Source organism: Salvelinus sp. IW2-2015, linkage group LG13 (genome assembly GCF_002910315.2).
Source record: "Salvelinus sp. IW2-2015 linkage group LG13, ASM291031v2, whole genome shotgun sequence".
NCBI lineage: Eukaryota > Metazoa > Chordata > Actinopteri > Salmoniformes > Salmonidae > Salvelinus > Salvelinus sp. IW2-2015.
The window spans coordinates 3,935,842-3,958,304 of record NC_036853.1 but is presented as its reverse complement, the minus strand read 5'-3'; the positions used below and the strand labels follow the sequence as shown (position 1 = coordinate 3,958,304).

Here is a 22,463-nt window from a genome sequence, read left to right as displayed (position 1 = left end):
AAACTACAAACCTTTGTTCCCTGATCAGTGAGCAAAGAAATCCAAATGGAGGACAGCCTGGTGAGACAGGTGCCTCAAACCGTACTAATACTCTCCTGTCTGTGTGACACTGCTCCTCGCATTACAGGAAGTGACAGGTAGAGTCTTTAGCTGACAGATGACAGCCCCGCGCCAGCCCCCTGACTTTACGATCGTGTTTCGACATCCGTTACTATTGTTTTATCTGCTTTTCATTTCTCACCGTTACCTCAGTGATGTTAATTATTGTGAAGCCCACGCAAGTGCGGGAGCTCTATGCACAGTTAACAACTTCTCCTAACGAGTCTTGTTTTGCACCGCTGGTGTTAATTAGGACTCTTAGTGGCATGAACATGCTCCGAGAAATACGGGATGTGTTTTGAAGACAGCTCAGGACGAGGAGGTGCCGTAGGCCATGCTTTAAATAGGGACAGGGACAAAATGGAGTGTCAGGTGACAAAAGAACTAGAGGGAACACTACAGGGAAATACGCCACTCACAGTTACTGAACTGGAAGTTGTTGAACTGTGCTCATGAATCAGTGATGCGTTGTAGGCTACACTTTAAATCAGTTTTGGGAGGCTAAGCATAGGGTCAGAGGTAGAAGAAGGGGGACACAGGGAGAACTGAGAACTCACGGTCACAACGCAGGAAGTTGTTAAGCAGCTGGAATAAGGGAAAGCTATCCCATGAGTCAACGGGCTGGACTTGTAGAGCACCATCCATGTCGACGGTGTAGAGAGACAGGAAGGTCTCTGCATGCTCCGCCATCATCTCCGGCCACCACGAGAATGCCTAGAAAAGAGCGGGAAGGAGAGAGAGCAGAGGGAAGAAGATAGCGAGAAAGAGAACACAAAAGAAACAAAGAAAAGGGGGAGAAGGCAAAATAAAGAAATAAAATAATACATTATAAAATGCCAAGTCATCACAAACCACTAGTTTACTCTGGTGAAGAATAGTTGGGCATACAATGTAAAATGACACAATCAGAGCAAGATGGAAAGAAGTGACAGATGGATAGAGAAAAGACAGCTCTGAAAAATAAAATGTTTTTTTAAAAATCAAAACAATCTAATGAATGAAACCAAGAGAGAAACAGCCAAATGGGTGATGGGTAGCATAAAGAAGGGACCTTGAGCGCACAATGGACTCCAACACTAAAAAAGATGAATCACATATTGGTTATTACATTATGCTTCCAATGTGGCGCTTCAATCTCCAAGGTGAGGCTATAAAAAGTTATTAAAAAGGCACAGACAGATATGTGTTCTTAACCTGCAATGTTCAGAGCGGAATAAATACAAAGCTCATCTGAGAACAGCAATAMCTTGTAATTTAGTGGTCATACTATCAGAAACAGTATCTATAAAAGCCCCCCCAAAATGTATAGTGTGACTATGTGGCCAGTTTATTAGGTACACCCATCTAGTACCCGGACGGACACCCCTTTGCCTCCAGAACAGACTGAATTCCTCGGGGCATGGAAACATTGCTCAATTGGTATCAAGGGACCTAATGCGTGCCATTGAACATTCCCCACACCATAATATCACCAGCCTGTACTGTTGACACCGGGCAGGGTGGGGCCATGGACTCATGCTGCTTACGCCAAATCCTGACTCTGAAAACGGGATTCGTCGGACCAGGCAATGTTTTTCCACTCCTCAATTGTCCAGTGTTGGCGATTGCATGCCCACTGGAGCTGCTTCTTCTTGTTTTTACCTGATAGGAGTGAAACTTGGTGTGGTCGTCTGCTGCAGTAGCCCATCCGTGACAAGGACCAATGAGTTGTGCGTTCTGAGATGCCGTTCTGCACACCACTGTTGTACTACGCCGTTATTTGCTGTTGTTTGTGGCCCGCCTGTTCGCTTACACGATTCTTGACATTCTTCTTCGACCTCTCATCAACGTGCTGTTTTCGCCAACACAGGACTGCCGCTGACTGGATGTTTTTTGGTTTGTCGCACAATTCTCGGTAAACCCTAAACACTGTCGTGCGTGAAAAGCCCAGAAGGTCTACCGTTTCTGAGATACTGGAACAGGCACACCTGACACCGACAATCATGCCACGCTCAAAGTCGCTTAGGTCACTCGTTTTACCCATTCCAACGTTCAATCTAACAGTAACTGAATGCCTCGATGCCTGTCTGCTTGCTTTATATAGCAAGCCACAGCCACGTGACTCACTGTCTGTAGGAACAAATATTTTTCATGAACCGGGATGGTGTACCTAATAAACTATAGTACAGTATGTCTCCATATGTTGGTGAGTTATCAAGAATGGAGGTAAATTCCAATTAGACATGGAATTTCTCCAAAGCAATGTGATTAAATTCCTGAATTGACTGGAATTGAACCCAACACTGGAATTGTTGGATGGTCTCTAATGCCAGTCAGATGCCTGTCCATTCAGCTGTCCATTCACTTCAAATAATCAAAGTTACTTTTCCTGCATAGGGCATTCATGTCATTTGCACTAGAGGTTTGATCTACACTGAACAAAAATAAACGCAACATGCAACAATTTCCTTGATTTTACTGAGTTACAGTTCATAAGGAAATCCGCCAATTGAAATATACTGAACAAAAATATAAACGCAACATGTAAAGTGTTGGCCCCATGTTTCATCAGCTGAAATAAAATATCTCAAATGTTCCATAAGCACAAAAAGTTCTCTCAAATTTTGTGCACAAATTTGTTTACATCCCTGTTAGTGAGTATTTCTCCTTTGCCAAGATAATTCATCCACCTGACAGGTGTGGCATATATCAAGAAGCTGATTAAACAGCATGCTCATTACACAGGTGCACCTTGTGCTGGGGACAATAAAATGCCACTAAAATGTGCAGTTTTTTTACACAACACAATGCCACAGATGTCTTACGTTTTGAGGGAGCGTGCAATTGGCATGCTGACTGCAGGAATGTCCACCAGAACTGTCAGATAATTGAATGCTCATTTCTCTACCATAAGCCACCTCCAACATCGTTTTAGAGAATTTGGCAGTACGTCCAACCAGCCTCACAACAGCAGACCATGTGTGACTACGCCAGACCATTGCCTCCACATCCGGCTTCTTTACCTGCAGGAACGTCTGGGACCAGCTGATGAAACTGTAGTATTTATATCTGTAATAAGGCCCTTTTGTGGGGCAAAACTAATTCGGATTGGCTGGGCCTGGCTCGCCAGTGGTGGGCCTATGACCTCACAGGCCCACCCATGGCTGCGCCCCTGCCCAGTCATGTGAAATCTATAGATTAGGGTTTAATTTATTTAAATTTACAGATTTTCTTATATGAACTGTAACTCTGTAAAATTGTTGAATTTTTGTTCAGTATAAATGTATTAGGGCCCTAAATCTATGGATTGCACATGACAGGGAATACAGATATGCATGAGTTGGTGACAGATACCTTGGACCAGAAAACCAGTCTATCTGGTGTGACCACCATTTGCATCATGCAGTGTGACATCTTCTTCACAGAGTTGATGCGGAACACGCTGCCGCACACGTCGATCCAGTGCATTCCAAACATGCTCAATTGTGACATGTCTGGTAAGTATGCAGGCCATGGAAGAACTGGGACATTTTCAGCTTCCAGGAATTGGGGACAGATCCTTGCGGCATGGTGCCGTGCATTATCATGCTGAAACATGAGGTGATGGTGACAGATGAATGGCACAACAATGGGCCTCAGGATCTCATCACGGTATCTCTGTGCATTCAAATTGCCAACTATAAAATGCAATTGTGTTAGTTGTCCGTAGATTACGCCTGCCCAATACGTTAACCCCACCACCACAGAGCAGGCACTCTGTTCACAACGCCGACATCAGCAATCCGCTCGCCCACACAACGCCATACATGCTGTCTGCCATCTGCCCGGTACAGTTGGAACTGGGATTCATCCATGAAGAGCACACTACTCCAGCTTGCCAGTGGCCATCAAAGGTGAGAATTTGCCCACTGAAGTCTGTTACGACACCAAACTGCAGTCAGGTCAAGACGACAAGCATGCAGATAAGCCTCCCTGAGACGGTATCTGACAGTTTGTGCAGAAATTCTTCGGTTTTGCAAAACCACAGTTTCATCAGCTGTCCGGGTGGCTGTTCTCGGATGATCCCACAGGTGAAGAAGCCGGTTTTGGAGTACCTGGTCTGGCATGGTTATACCTGGTCTGGGGTTGGACGTATTGCCAAATTCTCTATAAYGACATTGGAGGCAGCTTAACGTTCAATTCTCTGGCAACAGCTCTGGTGGACATTCCTGCAGTCAGCATGCCAATTACACACTCCCTCAAAACTTGAGACATCTGTGGCATTGTGTTGTCTGACAAAACAGCACATTTTAGAGTGGCCTTTCTTGTCCCCTGTACAAGTTGAACCTGTGTAATGATCATGCTGTTTAATCAGCTTCTTCATATGTCACACCTGTCAGGTGAATGGGATTATCTTGGCAAAAAATAAACGCTCTCTAACAGGGATGTAAACACATTTCTGTCCAACATTTTTGAGAAATAAGCTTTGTGTGTGTATGGGAAACTTCTGGGATCTTTTATTTCAGCTCATGAAACATGGTCCAACACTTTACATGTTGCGTTTATATATTTGTTCAGTGTATATCACACAAAAGAAGAAAAGGTTCAAAAGATGGATGTGCACTCAAACTCTCTTTTCATGTCTTGGTGGGACTAGCCATTATACATGTACTGTAGTTACAAACCCAATCATTTACAGTGATTATTGAATACAATCTTTGCTTAAAGTTCTGACTGGTCCTTGACTATTGTTGCGGTGTGTCAACGTGACTACATACTGGTATGTTTTGTTTGTGTCAATATTGTGTACGACACCATCTTTCAAGGAAGTTAGTATAGGAGATTTTAGGTCATATCTACGAAGTTAGTATAGGAGATTTGAGGTCATATCCAGGAAGTTAGTATAGGAGATTTTAGGTCATATCTACGAAGTTAGTATAGGAGATTTGAGGTCATATCCAGGAAAGTTTAGTAATAGGAGATTTTAGGTCATAATGGAGCTTGACAAAGTCATGTTCTTGGCTCTAATCATTGGAACATTTAGCAGAGCCGCAGTTGCTTTTCATGACTCCATTGTCTACGTGCCCACCCAAAAGAGATGCTTCCTACCCTACTCAGTGGTCGCCATGTGAGGAGAGAGAAAAGTGCAAAGAGCCCAATGAAGCATGGGGGGAATGTGACAGTGATTGAAGGTCGTTGTTCCTGTGTGCGTGTCTGTGTGAGTCCATCTGTCTGGTGTTGTGTTGTGTCCGTCTGTATGTGTCCATGCTGTGTTGTGTGTGTGTGTGTGTGTGTGTGTGTGTGTGTGTGTGGTGTGTTGTGGTGTGTGTGTGTGTGTGTGTTTGTGTGTGTGTGTGTGTGTGTGTGTGTGTGTGTGTGTTAGTGGGCGCTTGCGGCAGATAAAACACTAGGCTGGCGGTCAGAAAAGGTGTATGTCCCATCGCTATATCTGGCCTTGAGGGCCGTTATCATCCTTTTCAGATGTGCCTTTTCAGCGCTCTGTGCAAATCAACACAATTAAAAAGAGTGCCTTTGCGCCACACGATTCATTACCTATCGCCAACCCCCTCAATTCACACCAACAGGCATCCTCACATAACTGCAGGAATGAACTCACAACATGCTGTCTCTAAGTGAGATTCAGAGAAAGATGGAGGAATAAAAATGTAAGGTATATGACTGAAAGCAAGGGCAAACGATACAGATGCATGTCAAGAAACACTGAATTGTAGCAACATTTGGGTACAATAAATCACCCCAAAACCTGAATCCTTAGATACCCAAAAGGGCAGAATTTGGTATCATGGGAAACAAATATTCAGCAGTCCACCAGGACCACAACCTGTCGTGAATCCATCACATTGCACCTTAATGACTGTTGATGACTCAGTATCAACCATCTCCTCAATGAAAACCATAAACAGAGCTTGACAGGGTATGAGTGAAGAGTGGTATACTGTATGACTGACAGATGTTGACAGGCTTTGGGACGTAACACAATTTGATGGACATGACAGACACACAGCTAGAGTTTTCGTAAGAAACACTTACCTCTCTTCCCTTTCCAATTCATATCAGAAGAAGAGGGAAAGTGAAAGACATTAGAGAAAGTGAGGGCCTCTTTTTAGTATTTTATACCAAGTGAAAACTGCAAAGGGTAATTTGATTTCCACACATGCTGAAAACATGGAAACATTTTACATTTGACAGCGTGATGGACGCGCTAACGTGACCGTCCTCCCGCTAAAACTCCAGCGCCAGCCTCCAACTACAAAAAGACCATGTCTCATTTGTGGTGATGACAGCCACAGATTTGCAGCCACTTATAAATAGCACTGTCACTCAGAAACAGATGTCTGAAGCCCCACTGCCACTTATTAGACAAGTACAGTGCATGCGGATAGTTTTCAGACCCCTTGACTTTTTCCACATTTTGTTATGTTACAGCCTTATTCTAAAATTGATTAAAGTGTATTTTCCCCCCGAATCAATCTACACACAATCCCCATAATGACAAGGCAAAAACAGGCTTTTAGACAATTTTTTTATTTTACATAAGTATTCAGACCCTTTACCCTCGGCAGCGATTACAGCCTCGAATCTTCTTGGGTATGACACCAGAAGCTGGGCACACCTGTATTTGGGCGGTTTCTGCCATTCTTCTCTGAAGATCCTCTCAAGCTCTGTCAGGTTGGATGAGGAGCGTCTCTGCACAGCTATTTTCAGGTCTCTCCAGAGATGTTAGATTGGGTTCAAGTCTGGGCTCTGGCTGGGCCACACAAGGACATTCAGAGACATGTCCCGAAGCCACTACGGTGTTGTCTTGGCTGTGTGCTTAGGGTCATTGTCCTGTTGGAAGGTGAACCTTCGCCCCAGTCTTAGGTCCTGAGCGCTCTGGAGCAGGTTTTCATCAAGGATCTCTCTGTACTTTGCTCCGTTCATCTTTCCCTCGATACTGAATAGTCTCCCAGGCCCTGCTGCTGAAAAACATCCCCACAGAATGATGCTGCCACCACCATGCTTCACTGTAGGGATGGTGCCAGGTTTCCTCCAGACGTGACGCTTGAGTTTAATCTTGGTTTCATCAGACCAGAGAATCTTGTTTTTCATGGTCTGAGAGACTTTAGGTGCCTTTTGGCAAACTCCAAGCGGGCTGTCATGTGCCTTTTACTGAAGAGAGGCTTCCGTTTGGCCACTCTACCATAAATGCCTGATTGGTGGAGTGCTGTAGAGATTGTTGTCCATCTGGAAGGTTCGCTCATCTCCACAGAGGAACTCTGGAGCTCTGTCAGAGTGACCATCGGGTTCTTGGTCACCTCCCTGACCAAGGCCCTTCTCCCCTGATTGCTCAGTTTGGCTGGGTGGCCAGCCCAGCCAAAGGAAGAGTCTTGGTGTTTGGAACCACCAAGGGAGACTTGGTGGTTCCAAACTTCTTCCATTTAAGATAGATGGAGGCCACTGTGTTCTTGGGGACCTTCAATGGTGCAGACATTTTTTGGTACCATTCCCCACATGTGTGCCTTGATACAATCCTGTCTGAGCTCTACGGACAATTCCTTCGACCTCATGGCTTGGTTTTTGCTCTAACATGCACTGTCAACTGTGGGACCTTATATAGACAGGTGTGTGCCTTTCCAAGTCATGTCAGATCAATTGATTAGAGTGCACCCGTGGTAAATTCAAGTTGTATAAACATCTCAAGGATGATCAATGGAAACAGGATGCAACTGAGCTCATTTTTGCTTTGTCATTTTGGGGGTATTGTGTGTAGATTGATGAGGGAAACAATACATTTAATCAATTTTAGAATAAGGCTGTAATGTAACAAATGGTGGAAAAAGTCAAGGGGTCTGAATACTTTCTGAATGCACTGTATATGTGTTGTTTGTGGACGTCTCAACACCTACGATTGAGCAGTTTTACACTGTACCATAAGAGCGACCTGTGCGTATGGGCTGTGGGCGTTGTTTTAATCTCTGCCTGCCAAGACTTTACTACAGTGTTGGCACTTGATGTGTCATCTTCCACTTTGGCACACAGCTGCCAACACAGACCCAGGATAGAAACAAATAGCTCTACCCCTCTCAAAGAGTGCAGTGTATAAAGTCAAGAACATCTGCTGTTTCAGCCACTTCCCATCACCAAGGGAATACCCCAAGGCTTGATCCTAGGCCCCACGCGCTTCTCAATTTACTTCAACAACATTGCTCAGGCAGTAGGAAGCTCTCTCATCCATTTATATGCAGATGATACAATCACATACTCAGCTGTGGTATATTAATGCTGTGGTATATTAACTATTACTGACAACCCACAACATGACATTAGAATATTTCCAAACCACTGTCATTATTTAAAATTGTTTTAGGAGAATGAGTGTTTTATGAAAATTAAATGTTTCAACCTTATGCTACATGGTGGTGGTAAACATACATAATGTCAAAAACATTACATGCTGATAGAATAAATATGCCATTAGAATTTAATTAAATAAGATTCTACCTCCTTTAATTCAAAGTACGCTTCCTGTGAGATGCGGCCAATTAATTTTAAATTCAAGATTTGAATTAGAATTATGAAAAATGTGCAACTCAATTCAGAATCGACCCCAACCCTGGTGCACATTGAGTTTGTAACGGTGATAGTGTGTTTGTGTGTGGTAGGGGTGACACCATTAGTATGGCAGAATGGTCCTACCTCGGAATGGTGCTCATCATTCTGCTGCAGGACCTCAATACAAAGTTCTCCCAGTCGCATCATGTCCTCCAATCTCTTCTCCGGGGCAGCCTGAGCATCAGCTGTAACATTAGCACACACAAACATGCCAGCACTGTGACACCAGCACACAGATACACTAAAACACTAACGCCACCCAGTATACTCCATTAAGAACACTGACAAACCAACATCATATGCATATACTTGAACAAAGCCCAGACACAGAGACATGACAGTGAAATACGACACAGTAATATCACCACGTGTGAGCCGGGCTTGCACACACCCTCGATCTGAGCGTATTGGGTCAGCTGGGAGTAGTTGATAAGGGCAGCTTTCTCCAGACATTTTTTGACCATCTTCTTCATCTCCTCAGGAGGAACCGGAGTGGTAATGTCCTTCATCAAAACCTAGAATCCACAAAACACACTTCTTGTTCCTTATAAGACTGACCCAAAACCTGATTTTAGTGGAAGATCACAAGGATAACCCAACACATTATTGTCTGCAGTATGAATAACGGAATGCAGAGACTTGTAGACTCAAAGAATAACAATAGGCCAACTTTTTCAGCAAAACATACCCTTTCTAGCAGGGAGAGCGTCGCTTTGAGGGCACCATCTGGTCGGCCAAAGGGGAAACAGTACCTGTGGACACAAGTGTGAGCGGACAGTGCATCTACACCATCATTTTTTAAGAACAAGGATGATTCTGTGGGAATGCTTAACTGCATTTTGCATCATATAATGCATCCTCCGGGGATGATTTCTGTATTTTGAAAGTTACATATTTTGAAAACTTGATTGCTGACAAGCAAAATATTTTGGGACTATGTCAACAATGAACTAATGAAACAAATACCAAAAGAGTTTTTGGGTGGATTTGTCCTTTAATGCATGAAAGGAAGGCATGACACAACATAATGCAGGACAGCCATCTATTGACTACAGATAAAACACTGATCGGCACAAATATGTAGGTTACACTGTGGGTGATGAAGTCTCAACAAAGTAGAGGTCAGAAGTGGGAGGCAAATAGGATAAATGAAGATAGTGCTTTATTAATCACCGAGAGGGAAATTACATTTGATTGCACCAGCCAATACATACATTAGCAATAAATACCCCATGCCCATGACCACACATTCTCTGGGGACTCTGGTCCTCTTGACTGGTAACAAGTTGAACTACCGGACAACATCACTCCTAAATGTGGATATCATATTTTAAGTGGATTTGAGGTGTTCGCTGCCAAACATGTCCCTTCTTAGTACATGGTGAGGAATTACCAAATGACTCTTATAGCCCTTATACAACTTCGCTGTGTTCCCCTTTAATCCTAAACAAACTACACGCATCCTGCTCCTGTTTGCTGCTGATCAGCATAATCCCAAAATTGTCTAGGCTATTGTTTACTGCCATTAGCCTCTCGTTGAGGAGTGTTGTTAATGACTCCCGCTGCTTTCAACAGCCCTCTACAGACTCCGTGTCCCCATCCACCCTCTCTCCTCCTTGGGGCCAGATGGAGGGCCCTTCACAGGGATGAAGGGGTTTGAAATGCCAAAGTTCAGGGATATGAATGGGGCAAGTTCATTGAACAAACCATCCTTCAAGGTCTGGATCTGTGTCAATGGCCCTGACAATAAGGCCATACAAGGCAATAATGGTGAATAGCAGCTCACAGATGTAGGGAGGACCAAGAATCCAATATACACCATTTTGCACCTGTTTAACCCATAAGAGTCTAAGCAATGTCTAAGCCAGGGGAGGGGTTATTTGATGGAAAATTATTTTTGGCCTTACTGCTATTAGCCCATACAAACACATTGAATAATGATTCACTACATGGAAACAATAGGTAGTCCCCCCAACAAATCTAAAGGAAGTTTGTTCTGAAGTGTCTGTACTATATCTGAGAGAAATAAGAAAGATCAGGAAACTATGAAATAACACATATGGAATCATGTAGTAACCAAAAAAGTGTTAAACAAATCAAAATATATTTTATATTTGATATTCTTCAAAGTAGCCACCCTTTGCCTTGATAACAGCTTTGCACACTCTTGGCATTCTCTCAACCAGCTTCACCTGGAATGCTTTTCCAACTGTCTTGAAGGAGTTCCCACATATGCTGAGCACTTGTTGGCTGCTTTTCCTTCACTCTGCAATCCAACTCATCCCAAACCATCTCAATTGGGTTGAGGTCGGGTGATTGTGGAGGACAGGTAATCTGACGCAGCACTCCATCACTCTCCTTCTTGGTCAAATAGCCCTTACACAGCCTGGAGGTGTGTTGGGTCATTGTCCTGTTGAAAAACAAATGACAGTCCCACTAAGCGCAAACCAGATGGGATGGCATATTGTTGCAGAATGCTGTGGTAGCCATGCTGGTTAAGTGTGCCTTAAAATAAATCACTGACAGTGTCACCAGAAAAGCACCCCACACCATCACACCGCCTCCTCCATGCTTCACGGCGGGAACCACACATGCAGAGATCATCCGTTCACCTACTCTGCATCTCACAAAGACACAGCAGTTGGAACCAAAAATCTCAAATTTGTACTGATCAGACCAAAGGACAGATTTCCAACGGTCTAATGTCCATTGCTCATGTTTCTTGGCCCAAGCAAGTCTTTTCTTCTTATTGGTGTCCTTTAGTAGTCGTTTCTTTGCAGCAATTCAACCACGAAGGCCTGATTCACGCAGTCTCCTCTGAACAGTTGATGTTGAGATGTGTCTGTTACTTGAACTCTGTGAAGCATTTATTTGGGCTGCAATTGCTGAGGCTGGTAACTCTAATGAACTTATCCTCGACAGCAGAGGTAACTCTGGGTCTTCCTTTCCTGTGGCGGTCCTCATGAGAGCCAGCTTCATCATAGCACTTGATGGTCTTCGCGACTGCACTAGAAGAAACTTTAAAAGTTCTTGAAATACTCCGCATTGACTGACCTTCATGTCTTAAAGTAATGATGGACTGTTGTTTCTTTTTGCTTATTTGATCTGTTCTTGCCATAATATGGACTTGGTCTTTTACCAAATAGGGCTATCTTCTGTATATCAACCCTACCTTGTCACAACACAACTAATTCAAATGCATTAATGAAAGAAACTCCACAAATGAACGTTTAACAAGGCACACCTGAAATGCATTCCACAGGTGACTACCTCATGAAGCTGGTTGAGAGAATGCCAAGAGCGCGCAAAGCTGTCAAGGCAAAGGGTGGCTACTTTGAAGAATCTCAAATAAAATACATATTTTGATTTGTTTAACACTTTTTTGGTTACTACATGATTCCATATGTGTTATTGTCATAGTTTGGATGTATTCACTATTATTCTACAATGTAGAAAACAGTAAAAATAAAGAAAAACCCTTTAATGAGTAGGTGTGTCCAAACTTTTGACTGGTACTGTGTATCTTAGATCGGGAAACATTATTTTTGACGTGTATTTAACCCCTTATTTTTGGCACTAAACAATCTCGATATATACTTCCATAATGTTTTCAACTGGTACCGGGGGACCTTCAGACGAGTGTTGAGGCCTGTGGGCGTCCTAGAGCAAAACAACCGACATGTACTGTAGTGTGTAGCCCAAATAGTTTGGACGCTACAGACAGAAGTTGGCAGATCGGCTGCACCGACTTCAGACAAGTCCCAAGACACTTTCCATAGAGGGGTCATAATAGTTTGTAGACTAAACCATTCGGACGCTAGAGACAATTGTGATTTTGTGAAAAAACATCTCTAGCTTAAACTGACAGATTTATAGGGATTGTTTTATTATGCTAATTAGACCTTAGGGGGTTAAATGTTTGGAAGGTTTTTATTATACTCAGTTACTAGTGTATTACTGACAAATGAAGCCTACATACCATTGTTTGTAATCATGTCAATCGTAGAGGAAGTAGTACCTAAAATGGATGATCTGGTTGTCCAATAGACTCAGGAGACGGCTTCTTATGTCCTCAAACTGTTCTCTCTCTTCCTCAGTGACTGTGCCTATTCCATCCGGCCTGAAAAAAAAACAGAAATATTTGATGAGCATTTCATTATAGGGGAAATCTGCAGTTCAAACAACAACAAAGCGGCCACCCCACCACCTTTTTTGGTAAACAGCTGAGGGATGGGGCTGGAGTAAAGTAACCACTCTGAAATTCATAGACGGGGCTATGGATGCAAGGACTGACCATCCATGAAATCAAAATGATCGTTTTAACCATGTTTTGAAAATATACAGTCTGTGTTTAGAATGACATAGTTGACATACAATGAAAAAATAAAATAAAAAAGCTTATATTTTGGGTTCTGATGGGGTTGGACAGTTGCTCATTTAAGTTATATTTTTCAAGAATCAATGGCTATATATCATTCATTTAAAAGTCAACAAAATGGATGTAGCAATCACAGATTGCCACTTTAATGTTTGTAAAGCTTCCATTCTCTGCTTGCCTTCCCATTAATAGGCACTCTGGGGAAAGAGAAGAAAATGCAATCACTACCCGGACTGCTAACCTTGACTTCCTGGGCTTCTTTCAACTGAAAGAAAAAAGGCGCTGCCTCAAAACAACACTCGCTTTCGCTGAGAGGAGGGGGTGAGGTTGTCTGTGTTAATGAGTTGTGCTTATAAAAGCGTATGCAGTGAGCCCCTGAACATTATGTATTAGCCTCTAGCAGGGAAGAATGAGATGTATCTGCAACAATATGTGACAATTTTTTTACTTCAGTTTATTTGAGTAAATACTTTAACACTTATTTTTCTTAAAACTGCATTGTTCGTTAAGGGCTTGTAAGTAAGCATTTCACTGTAAGGTCTACCACACCTGTTGTATTCGGCGCATGTGATAAATACCATTTGATTTGACTTGAAGTTGAAGCAGAGAAACTGAATTGTGAATTGCAATTTAGTTATGAAGCATTTACTAATTGTTTGCGTGTTGTTTACTCTGCCAAGAGAGTTACAAAAAAAGCTAACTAAGGTAATTCTAGAATAAATATGAGTGTAAACCATCCTATCCAAAATGTGTCTGGTTTTAGAGTAAAATAATAAACCTCACATTAGAAACGTAAAAAAGTATTTAGCTGTCATAAAGGACTCTATAAAAAAGAATCTCAAGAAATGGAGTGACAATGAAAAGCTTGTAGTGTATTGTGTCTGAACATCAGGCCTTCACTTCAACTGCTCTCCGTTCAATCCCCAAAAGGCCCTGCTCTACAATGAAAAACAGCCCTCTCTTCACAACAGCATTTGTAAGGACTACTTGTTCCTTAAATCCGTCAATTCATTAACTCCCCCCCCTGCTGCCACCCCCTTTAACAAGCACCAGCTAATCCCAAAGGAACACACAAAAAGGATAGTGCTAGGAGGGGTGGGCGAGTATGCTCACTCATGGGATGGCAAGGACATTTTCTTTCATGTCGTGGTAAAAAGGGAGTGGATTTCTTGTTCTGTTCATCTCTCACACTCCAGCCCAAACGTCCAGATGAAGATATAAGGGCCATGTAAAGCAGCCCTCCCTCCCCGTCCTTTGGCCATACACTAGGTTAGGGTTCCCCAACAGCGAATTTGTCCCGCGGGTGGTTTTAGCAAAAAAACTAAACAAAAAAACATATACAGTACTCATTCAAGGGTTTTTCTTTATTTTTACTATTGAAAGTTTCTTCAAGTGCAGTTGCAAAAACCATCAAGCGCTATGATGATACTGGCTCTCATGAGGACAGCCACAGGAAAGGAAGACCCAGAGTTACCTGCTGCAGAGGATAAGTTATTTAGAGTTAACTGCACCTCAGATTGCAGCCCAAATAAATGCGTCGCAGAGTTCAAGTAACAGACATATCTCAACATCAACTGTTCAAAGGAGACTGCCTGAATCAGGCCTTCATGGTCGAATTTCTGCAAAGAAAGCACTACTAAAGGACACCAATAAGAAGAAGAGATTTGCTTGGGCCAAGAAACACGAGCAATGGACTAGACTGGTGGAAATCTGTCCTTTGGTCTGATGAGTCCAAATTTGTCATTTTTGTTCCAACCGCAGTGTCTTTGTGAGACGCAGAGTAGGTGAACGGATGATCTCCGCATGTGTGGTTCCTACCGTAAAGCATTGAGGACAAGGTGTGGTGGTGCTTTGCTGGTGGCACAGTCAGTGATTTATTTAGACATCAAGGCACCCTTAATCAGCATGGCTACCACCGCATTCTGCAGCAATATGCCATCCCATCTGGTTTGCGCTTAGTGGGACTATTATTTGTTTTTCCACAGGACAATGAGCCAACACACCTCCAGGCTGTGTAAGGGCTATTTGACCAAGAAAGTGATGGAGTGCTGCATTAGATGACGTAGGCTCCACAATCTCCCGACCTCAACCCAATTGAGATGAGTTGGACTGCAGAGTGAAGGAAAAGCAGTCAACAAGTGCTCAGCATATATGGGAACTCTTTCAAGACTGTTGGAAAAGCATTCCAGGTGAAGCTGGTTGAGAGAATGCCAAGAGTGTGCAAAGTTGTCATCAAGGCATAGGGTGGCTACTTTGAAGAATAGCAAATATACATTTGTTGAACACTTTGTGTTATTTCATAGTTTGATGTCTTCACTATTATTCTACAATGTAGAAAATGGTACAAATAAAGAAAAACCATTGAATGAGTAGGTGTCCAAACTTTGACTGGTACTGTATATTATTTTATTATTTATAATTTTCATTGTTGGACATAAAATACTGTAAAAACACCAGGAAATCAGCTCCAAGTAATACAAATTTTCTGTTCCCAAGTATACCCACCCATAAGAGAGAGACACGTGATCATATACAAATGTAAGCAAGGTTTTAAATTATTATGTTTTAGTTAAATATATATCTGTTTGGGCTTTTTGCAGTCTACAAATTATTTCCAATTAGTGTTCTGGCACCACAACCATCCCTCAAGAAAATAAATTGTCCAGTGGCTGAATCTAGATGATCCCTGCACTAGGCCTTAGTCCCAGCCCCAGCCCATAGGCCCCAGCCCATAGGCCCCAGCCCATAGGTCCTGTGAGCTGACCAGTTGCTCAAATTCAAAGATAAGATAAACAAAGATAAGGAATCTGTTCATTTAGCAAAGTCAAAATGCCTTATACAAATATAGACACGTTAACACAAGCAAAACATCAGATTGCATGATTGATCAATACTGACAGTTTTGTGGTATGGAGTCTGACAAAGAACAGACTGTCACTTCAGTTGTTCAGTCCTCTGATACATACCATCTCTATGTTGCTATCCTTGTAACATTCAAAGTGTTGCAAGGATACGAGCACTCAAAGCCTGCCTTGTTAACACCAAAAAGTTGGCAACAGGCCAAATTGAAAATACCCTGATAGGCCATTAAAATCTCAAGTAGAACCCCTGTGCTTGTAACTGGCTTTCCCGCAGTAGCTTTTCTCCGACTGCTATCAAAACCAATCAAACTTCCTGTCATGCTTGGCTGCACACGTCAGAGCTGGGCGCAGTGCGACAGCTTGTCGAGGGCAGACGCATTGTTGATGCTTAATGAAGCAAGCATGTTTGAGTTGGGGCTAAACGCTGACCCCCCACTCACAAAGGGTTAACAGGCTCCAGGATGGGGCTGTAGGTTACTGCAGTCTTGTTGGGACATCTGTAGTTTCATGTCAGGGTGTTTACAGTGGATACGGCTCATCTGTAAGTGATGACTGTCGTCTTCGACCACGCTCCAAACCTCCGGATGTCTGGGTAAATCACATCCGAAGGAGTGGGCGTCATCTGATGGTGAGTCGGCGGCCACACGTGGCAGGGCACCGTGTGCATGTCACCTACCTTTAGCAGCATGGGGATCAGACAAGGCTGGCAGTTAGGAGAGACAGGGGATGGGTGGCATGAGGAGTCGGGGTGGCAGAAGTAAAAGCTCCGGTCACATTCCGAGCCAATGAGAGCCGGACGGCTCTGAGAAGCGGGGGATAGGAAGTGACAGGTGAGAAGGAGGTGAGCAGAAGATGTGTCCGCTGTCACTGTTCACACGGCTCACAGTGCTGCCCTTTCGCTCCCTTTGCCATGGGCTTCTGTAACCGTGCTCTGCTCCCAAACACACCCGTCTCCATGAAGATGCAAGCCACACCTGCACAGACTCATGTTGGTGGCAAAGCTCAATGAGTCCACTCTTTCGTCATCTGTCAATCAAAACCAATGATCCACAAAAAGTTGTCAAAGTTAGCAAGTGTCCCCTTTTCAAGGAACACCTTTTTCCAGAAATCACAAGCCCCTTTCACAACCATTGTACAAAGAGTGTGATTATAAAAGACTACGTAAAGGGAAATGTACAGGCGGAAATGTACTTTGTGCAACAGCATCTAACCTATGACAGCTAACCTATGACAGCTCTGAAAAGGAAATGGTACACTCAACCAGTTCATTGACAAGTTTTGTTCTCAAAGTGCAAAGGCTAACCCCAAAATGCCAGGGTGCACCCACACATCACAAGGAAAAGGCATGGGTTTTGTATACGGCAGATCTGACAGATTGTTTTATATAATTTAAAATAAATGTTACATTTGCCAAGACCCACCCCTTTTCGTTTACAAAGACAAGTAAGTTACAGATTGCATAAGGCTGTTCCATAAAGCTACCTCCATCTCAGTCTGTGGCCTCACGCTACCCGATGCCACCTTCCACTCCCTTCCACAACCTTTCTGGCAGCATCAGAGCACTGAATAGGCATCAATTATTCAAATTAGAACTCCAACTGACAAAAAGCCAGTTCCAGCAATCTCCCCTGTTTATACATGGTGATTACACAGAGGCTAATCATTACGTTCTCTAATTGGCTAAATTACTCAACAAAGAGAGAAAGCACATATATTAGCATTTATCACAGGGGAAGTCAAGCATGGGGTTATTTGAGGTAAGTGGGAAACTAATAGCCGTAAAGGCGTCTACATACTGCTCCTAGCAGAACTCGGCTGTGCCTCCCATAATCCCTTAAAATACCTTCGCTTGAAATACGAGGAAAAAGCAGTAATAGCACTGTTAGTCCATCTTGAGACACAGTAGTCAGTATACACTTCCTAGATACAGTAACTCAAGAAATCTGAAATCCATTTAGAAGTTTTTGCAGAGGTCTTAGTCATGGAATTTTACATCCAAGATGTTTGGTGCAGTATTTCTCAAGTGAAAAAATGTGCATGAAAAGTAGTTGTCTCGTTGAATGACAACAAACACTTTATTGAAGAATCCCTACTGTTGACCAATCACTGACGAAGGGGCGTAGACTTCGCTTACGAACTTCGGCTTACCTCAGGAAAAAATGTGTGCATGAAAAGCCGAAAAAACCCTTGTACAAAGATGAAAACAAACAAAAATGTCACAAAATGTAATCATAATGGGAAGCATGCGGATGCCTTAAGTAAGAAGGATCGAGTGGAGCTGTTAAGCCGACAAGTGGCCAAGGCATACCGCTCATAGCAGACTAAATACAAGAAACAAATGACGTGCTTTTGACAAAAGTACTGTACCAACTCATGCCCAGAAAATATGATTATATTTCATTATAATTATTTGGTGGTCGTGAACATTTTTCTCTGTGTAAAAACCTTGGATATTTGGTTAAATCTAAACATCAACCCTCAAACATATATAGTTTCAGAAATTGTGTGCAGATATGAATAATGATAAACCAAAGAAAAATAAATAACAAGAAAACATGGAGGACGAAAAGGGAACAATTATCAACCTATTAAAAACTGATATAGAACCTGTATTCATTTTCTAATTATACTACGCTCCGATGCAGAGTTAACAGCTAAGTGATCATTTGTATGCAGAGACTCCGTACACGTTCTCCCTCTTTCTCAAAGAATGGAGAAATGAAAAATAGACAATGAAAGAGCCAACCTGGGTGGGTGGTTACTATTGTGGTATTATCAAGTCCCTTTGCAGGACTCGCCTTTACATCACACAAAAGCCCACAGTTTCTCTTTTACCTAAATATTTCTGATTCCTTGATTTCTGAAATGTGAAATAAAAAGTATACAAGCTTTTCTATGGGTGTATGACAGCCTATAGGGGCAATGAATGGAAGAGTGTGAACAAGATTCCCACCAGGCACAGACATCAGTTTGGTTGAGTTGAAACTAACGTGAAATCAACAAAAAAATGTCACCATTTCATTGGATTTAGGTTAAAAGTTGTGTGAAAAAAAGACAAAATTCCTCTCCCTACCGTTGATGACTTTCTGAAAACCCAATCAGTTTTCCATGTTGATTCCACACCATCACATTACATTTTTGGGGTTGAAATGACGTGGAAACAACGTTGATTCAACCAGTTTCACTGAGTCTTTTCAGAGTCTTTTCACTGGTTATAGATTTTAAAAAATCATCTTGACAATTACCATCTGAGCTCCGGAGACAACATTTCAGTTCGGCAAACCGTAAAAGCAAAAATCTGTAGTTGCTTTAATACAACACTTAACTAATTTGTGGAGCTTTTGATGTATGTACCTATTGCCATGGATGTGGGAGGCACAGAAGGCATAGCTGTAATGTAGAAGGGTGGGGTCGACCAGGGTGTTGTTCTCAGAGTAGTCCATCAGGTCCCGGAGGTAGCTGAGGTGGCGGTGGCAGCCCCTCACACCGTAGCGGGCGCAGTACTCATCCAGCACAAACACCTGACCTGGACTGAACCATCCCTGTGGACACAAACAGAGGAAAGGCTAGAGAGGATCGTTTTTACTTATCGGGATGCCTGCCACTGATGGTCTCTAACAGGATGGTCTGCCGGAATCTGTGGAGAAAAAAAACCCAAATAGATAATTACAGCTTCTTTTATTTTTAAAGGAGGATGGAATTTTGAACTCCTTAAGTATTTTGATTTTATTTGTGAAAAGATGGGAGCAAATGAATAGAGGGATGAGAAATGCAGAGTGCTGAAGTGGGGACGGAAGCGGGACACCCGCCGCGGGGGGATTGTATATGGTTCCGTGGAAGAGACATTACCGTTTGACCAAACCACGGGCCATAGATACGCCTTCTGTGCCAACATTGATTGGAAACTAGATGTTTTTGATTTATATAAATCAGGGGTGTCAAACTGTTTCACCGCAGGCCACATTCAGTCTTCACCAAGGCCTAGATTGCCACATTTAAAATGTATTATATTTCCTTGCCATCAAACTCAGCAAAAAAATATCCCTCCATCTATTGCTTTTGGAATTTTCTAAACTCCCTGACTGTTAAGCTTTCATTTCGATTAAGCTGGACAGAGAGAAGAGACTATAAATGGAGGTCCATTATTTCTACACAGTTTCCATTTGGTTTAAGACATTACAAAGTTGATCAAGATCCTTTTGTTTTGTTGAAAAAAAATATATTCTGATGATTATGTTTTAAGTTTTTTACTCTCCATTATCACTGTAAATACAGACCCTCTGCAATAAGCTGTTAGAGAAAATCCCAGACTATTTCCAATGATTAAACAAATGAGAGCAAGGTTAACCCGCCAACAATTAATTCACCAAAAAAATAAAAATAATAATAAATTCACTCGAAGTAGGAAGTGATCTGAAATCTTGGAACGTTCATTAGTTCATTCATCCTGTGCATAATAACTAAATTAGGCATGAATCTTAAACCTAATTAAGACGCCTCTCGGAAGGAATATTAACAAATTAGCACCTCCGCCAAGCAGTCGCCCATAACGACGCCAATAGATCCCTGGCATGGCAACCGTGACTCTTCGGGTGGCGATGGTTGACCTGGGAGCGACCCAGACATGTGCAATACTGTGCCCTACAAATCTGCCACTCTGAATCCTTTCTATTTCCACATTAAATTTGCACTTGATACTTAAATGGAAGGCAGAATAAATCTTTCTATTTGTCTTGAGATTTAGAGTCAATGGATACAAATGATAACGGGCTCCAATTCTTGGTCTTCCTCATACTGCAAATAATAGCAACCTACTTATTGAGACATTCTGATAGGGACTGGGTCAGAGATTTCAATCCTGGAGAGAATAGGACTCCTTCATGTCTTAATGTACTGTCAGAGACTCTTTGTACAGTCAATAAAACATAGCTTCACTAAGTGAGTTGGAAATTACCTGACTTCACCACACGTCCTTTTCTCTCTCTCCGTCGCTTCTACTTCTCTAATTCTCCCTTTAACTCCTCCTTTAGTTAGTCATTCTCTCTCTCCCTCTTTCTATCGTTCATTCCCCAACTCTCTGTCTCTCTCATTCATTCCCCAACTCTCTGTCTCTCTCATTCATTCCCCAACTCTCTGTCTCTCTCATTCATTCCCCAACTCTCTGTCTCTCTCGTTCATTCCCCAACTCTCTGTCTCTCTCGTTCATTCCCCAACTCTCTGTCTCTCTCATTCATTCCCCAACTCTCTGTCTCTTTCGTTCATTCCCCAACTTGAGGTGGAGGGAGAGAGATTGAGGTGGAGGGAGGGAGATTGAGGTGGAGGGAGGGAGATGGAGGTGGAGGGAGGAGAATTGAGGTGGAGGGAGGGAGATTGAGGTGGAGGGAGAGAGATTGAGGTGGAGGGAGGGAGGGAGGGAGAGAGGTGGAGGGAGGGAGGAGGGAAGATTGAGGGAAGATTGAGGTGGAGGGAGATTGAGGGAGATTGAGGTGGAGGGAGATTGAGGGAGATTGAGGTGGAGGGGAGGAGAGGGAGATTGAGGTGGAGGGAGGGAGGGAGATTGAGGTGGAGGGAGGGAGGGAGGGAGGGAGATTGAGGTGGAGGGAGGGAGGGAGGGAGATTGAGGTGGAGGGAGGGAGGGAGGGAGATTGAGGGAGATTGAGGGTGGAGGGAGATTGAGGGAGATTGAGGTGGAGGGAGATTGAGGGAGATTGAGGTGGAGGGAGGGAGGGAGATTGAGGTGGAGGGAGGGGAGGGAGATTGAGGTGGAGGGAGGGAGGAGATTGAGGTGGAGGAGGGAGGGAGATTGAGGTGGAGGGAGGGAGATTGAGGTGGAGGGAGGGAGGGAGATTGAGGTGGAGGAGGGGGAGGAGATTGAGGGTGGAGGGAGGGGGTAGAGGATTCTGAGAGAGGGAGGGAGGGAGGAGAGTTAAGAGAGGGAGGGAGAGGAAGATTCAGAGAGAGGAGGAGAGGAAGATTAGAGAGAGGGAGGGAGAGGATGATTCAGAGAGAGGAGATGAGGGAGGATCAAGAGAGGGAGGGAGAAGGAACGACAGAGGAAGGAGGGGGAGCGAGAGAGGGAGATTAGAAGAGGGAGAGGGGGAATTCAGGAGAGGGAGAGGGGGAGATTCAGAGAGGGAGAGGGGGAGATTCATAGAGAGGGGGATAGATTCGGAGAGGGGGAAGATTTCGGAGAGGGGGAGATTCGGGAGGGAGAGAATTCGGAGAAGGGAGAGGGGTGAGATTAAGGATGAATATCGAGGGGGAGATTCAGAGAGGGAGAGGGGGAGATTCGGAGAGGGAGAGGGGGAGATGTGGAGAGGGAGGAGGGGGATGATTCGGAGAGGGAGAGGGGCGAGAGAGTGGGAGGGAGGAGTGATGAGGGAGACGAGCAGAGTTGGGGAGGAAGGAGGAATTCGAGAGAGAGGACGAGAGAGTGGGAGGGGGGAAGGGAGATTCGGAGAGAGAAGAGAGAGTGGGGAGAGGAGGGAGATTCGGAGAGAGAGAGAGAGTGGGAGGGGGGTAGGAGAATTTTCGGGAGAGAGAGAAGAGGTGGG

General features: G+C 43.5%; 1 protein-coding gene across 1 annotated transcript in view; it reads right to left on the bottom strand.

Moving 5' to 3' along the window:
* The window catches only part of cadps2 (Ca++-dependent secretion activator 2), a 249,967-nt gene that overhangs the window by 74,470 nt on the left and 153,034 nt on the right, over positions 1 to 22,463 (bottom strand). Inside the window, exons 13-18 of the mRNA XM_070446338.1 lie at positions 19,264 to 19,451; positions 12,689 to 12,790; positions 9,359 to 9,422; positions 9,062 to 9,185; positions 8,755 to 8,855; positions 657 to 813 (exon numbers count right to left, since the gene is read on the bottom strand). Of these exons, the coding sequence (XP_070302439.1) occupies positions 657 to 813; positions 8,755 to 8,855; positions 9,062 to 9,185; positions 9,359 to 9,422; positions 12,689 to 12,790; positions 19,264 to 19,451 (736 nt within the window). The remainder of the gene's footprint in view (positions 1 to 656; positions 814 to 8,754; positions 8,856 to 9,061; positions 9,186 to 9,358; positions 9,423 to 12,688; positions 12,791 to 19,263; positions 19,452 to 22,463) is intronic.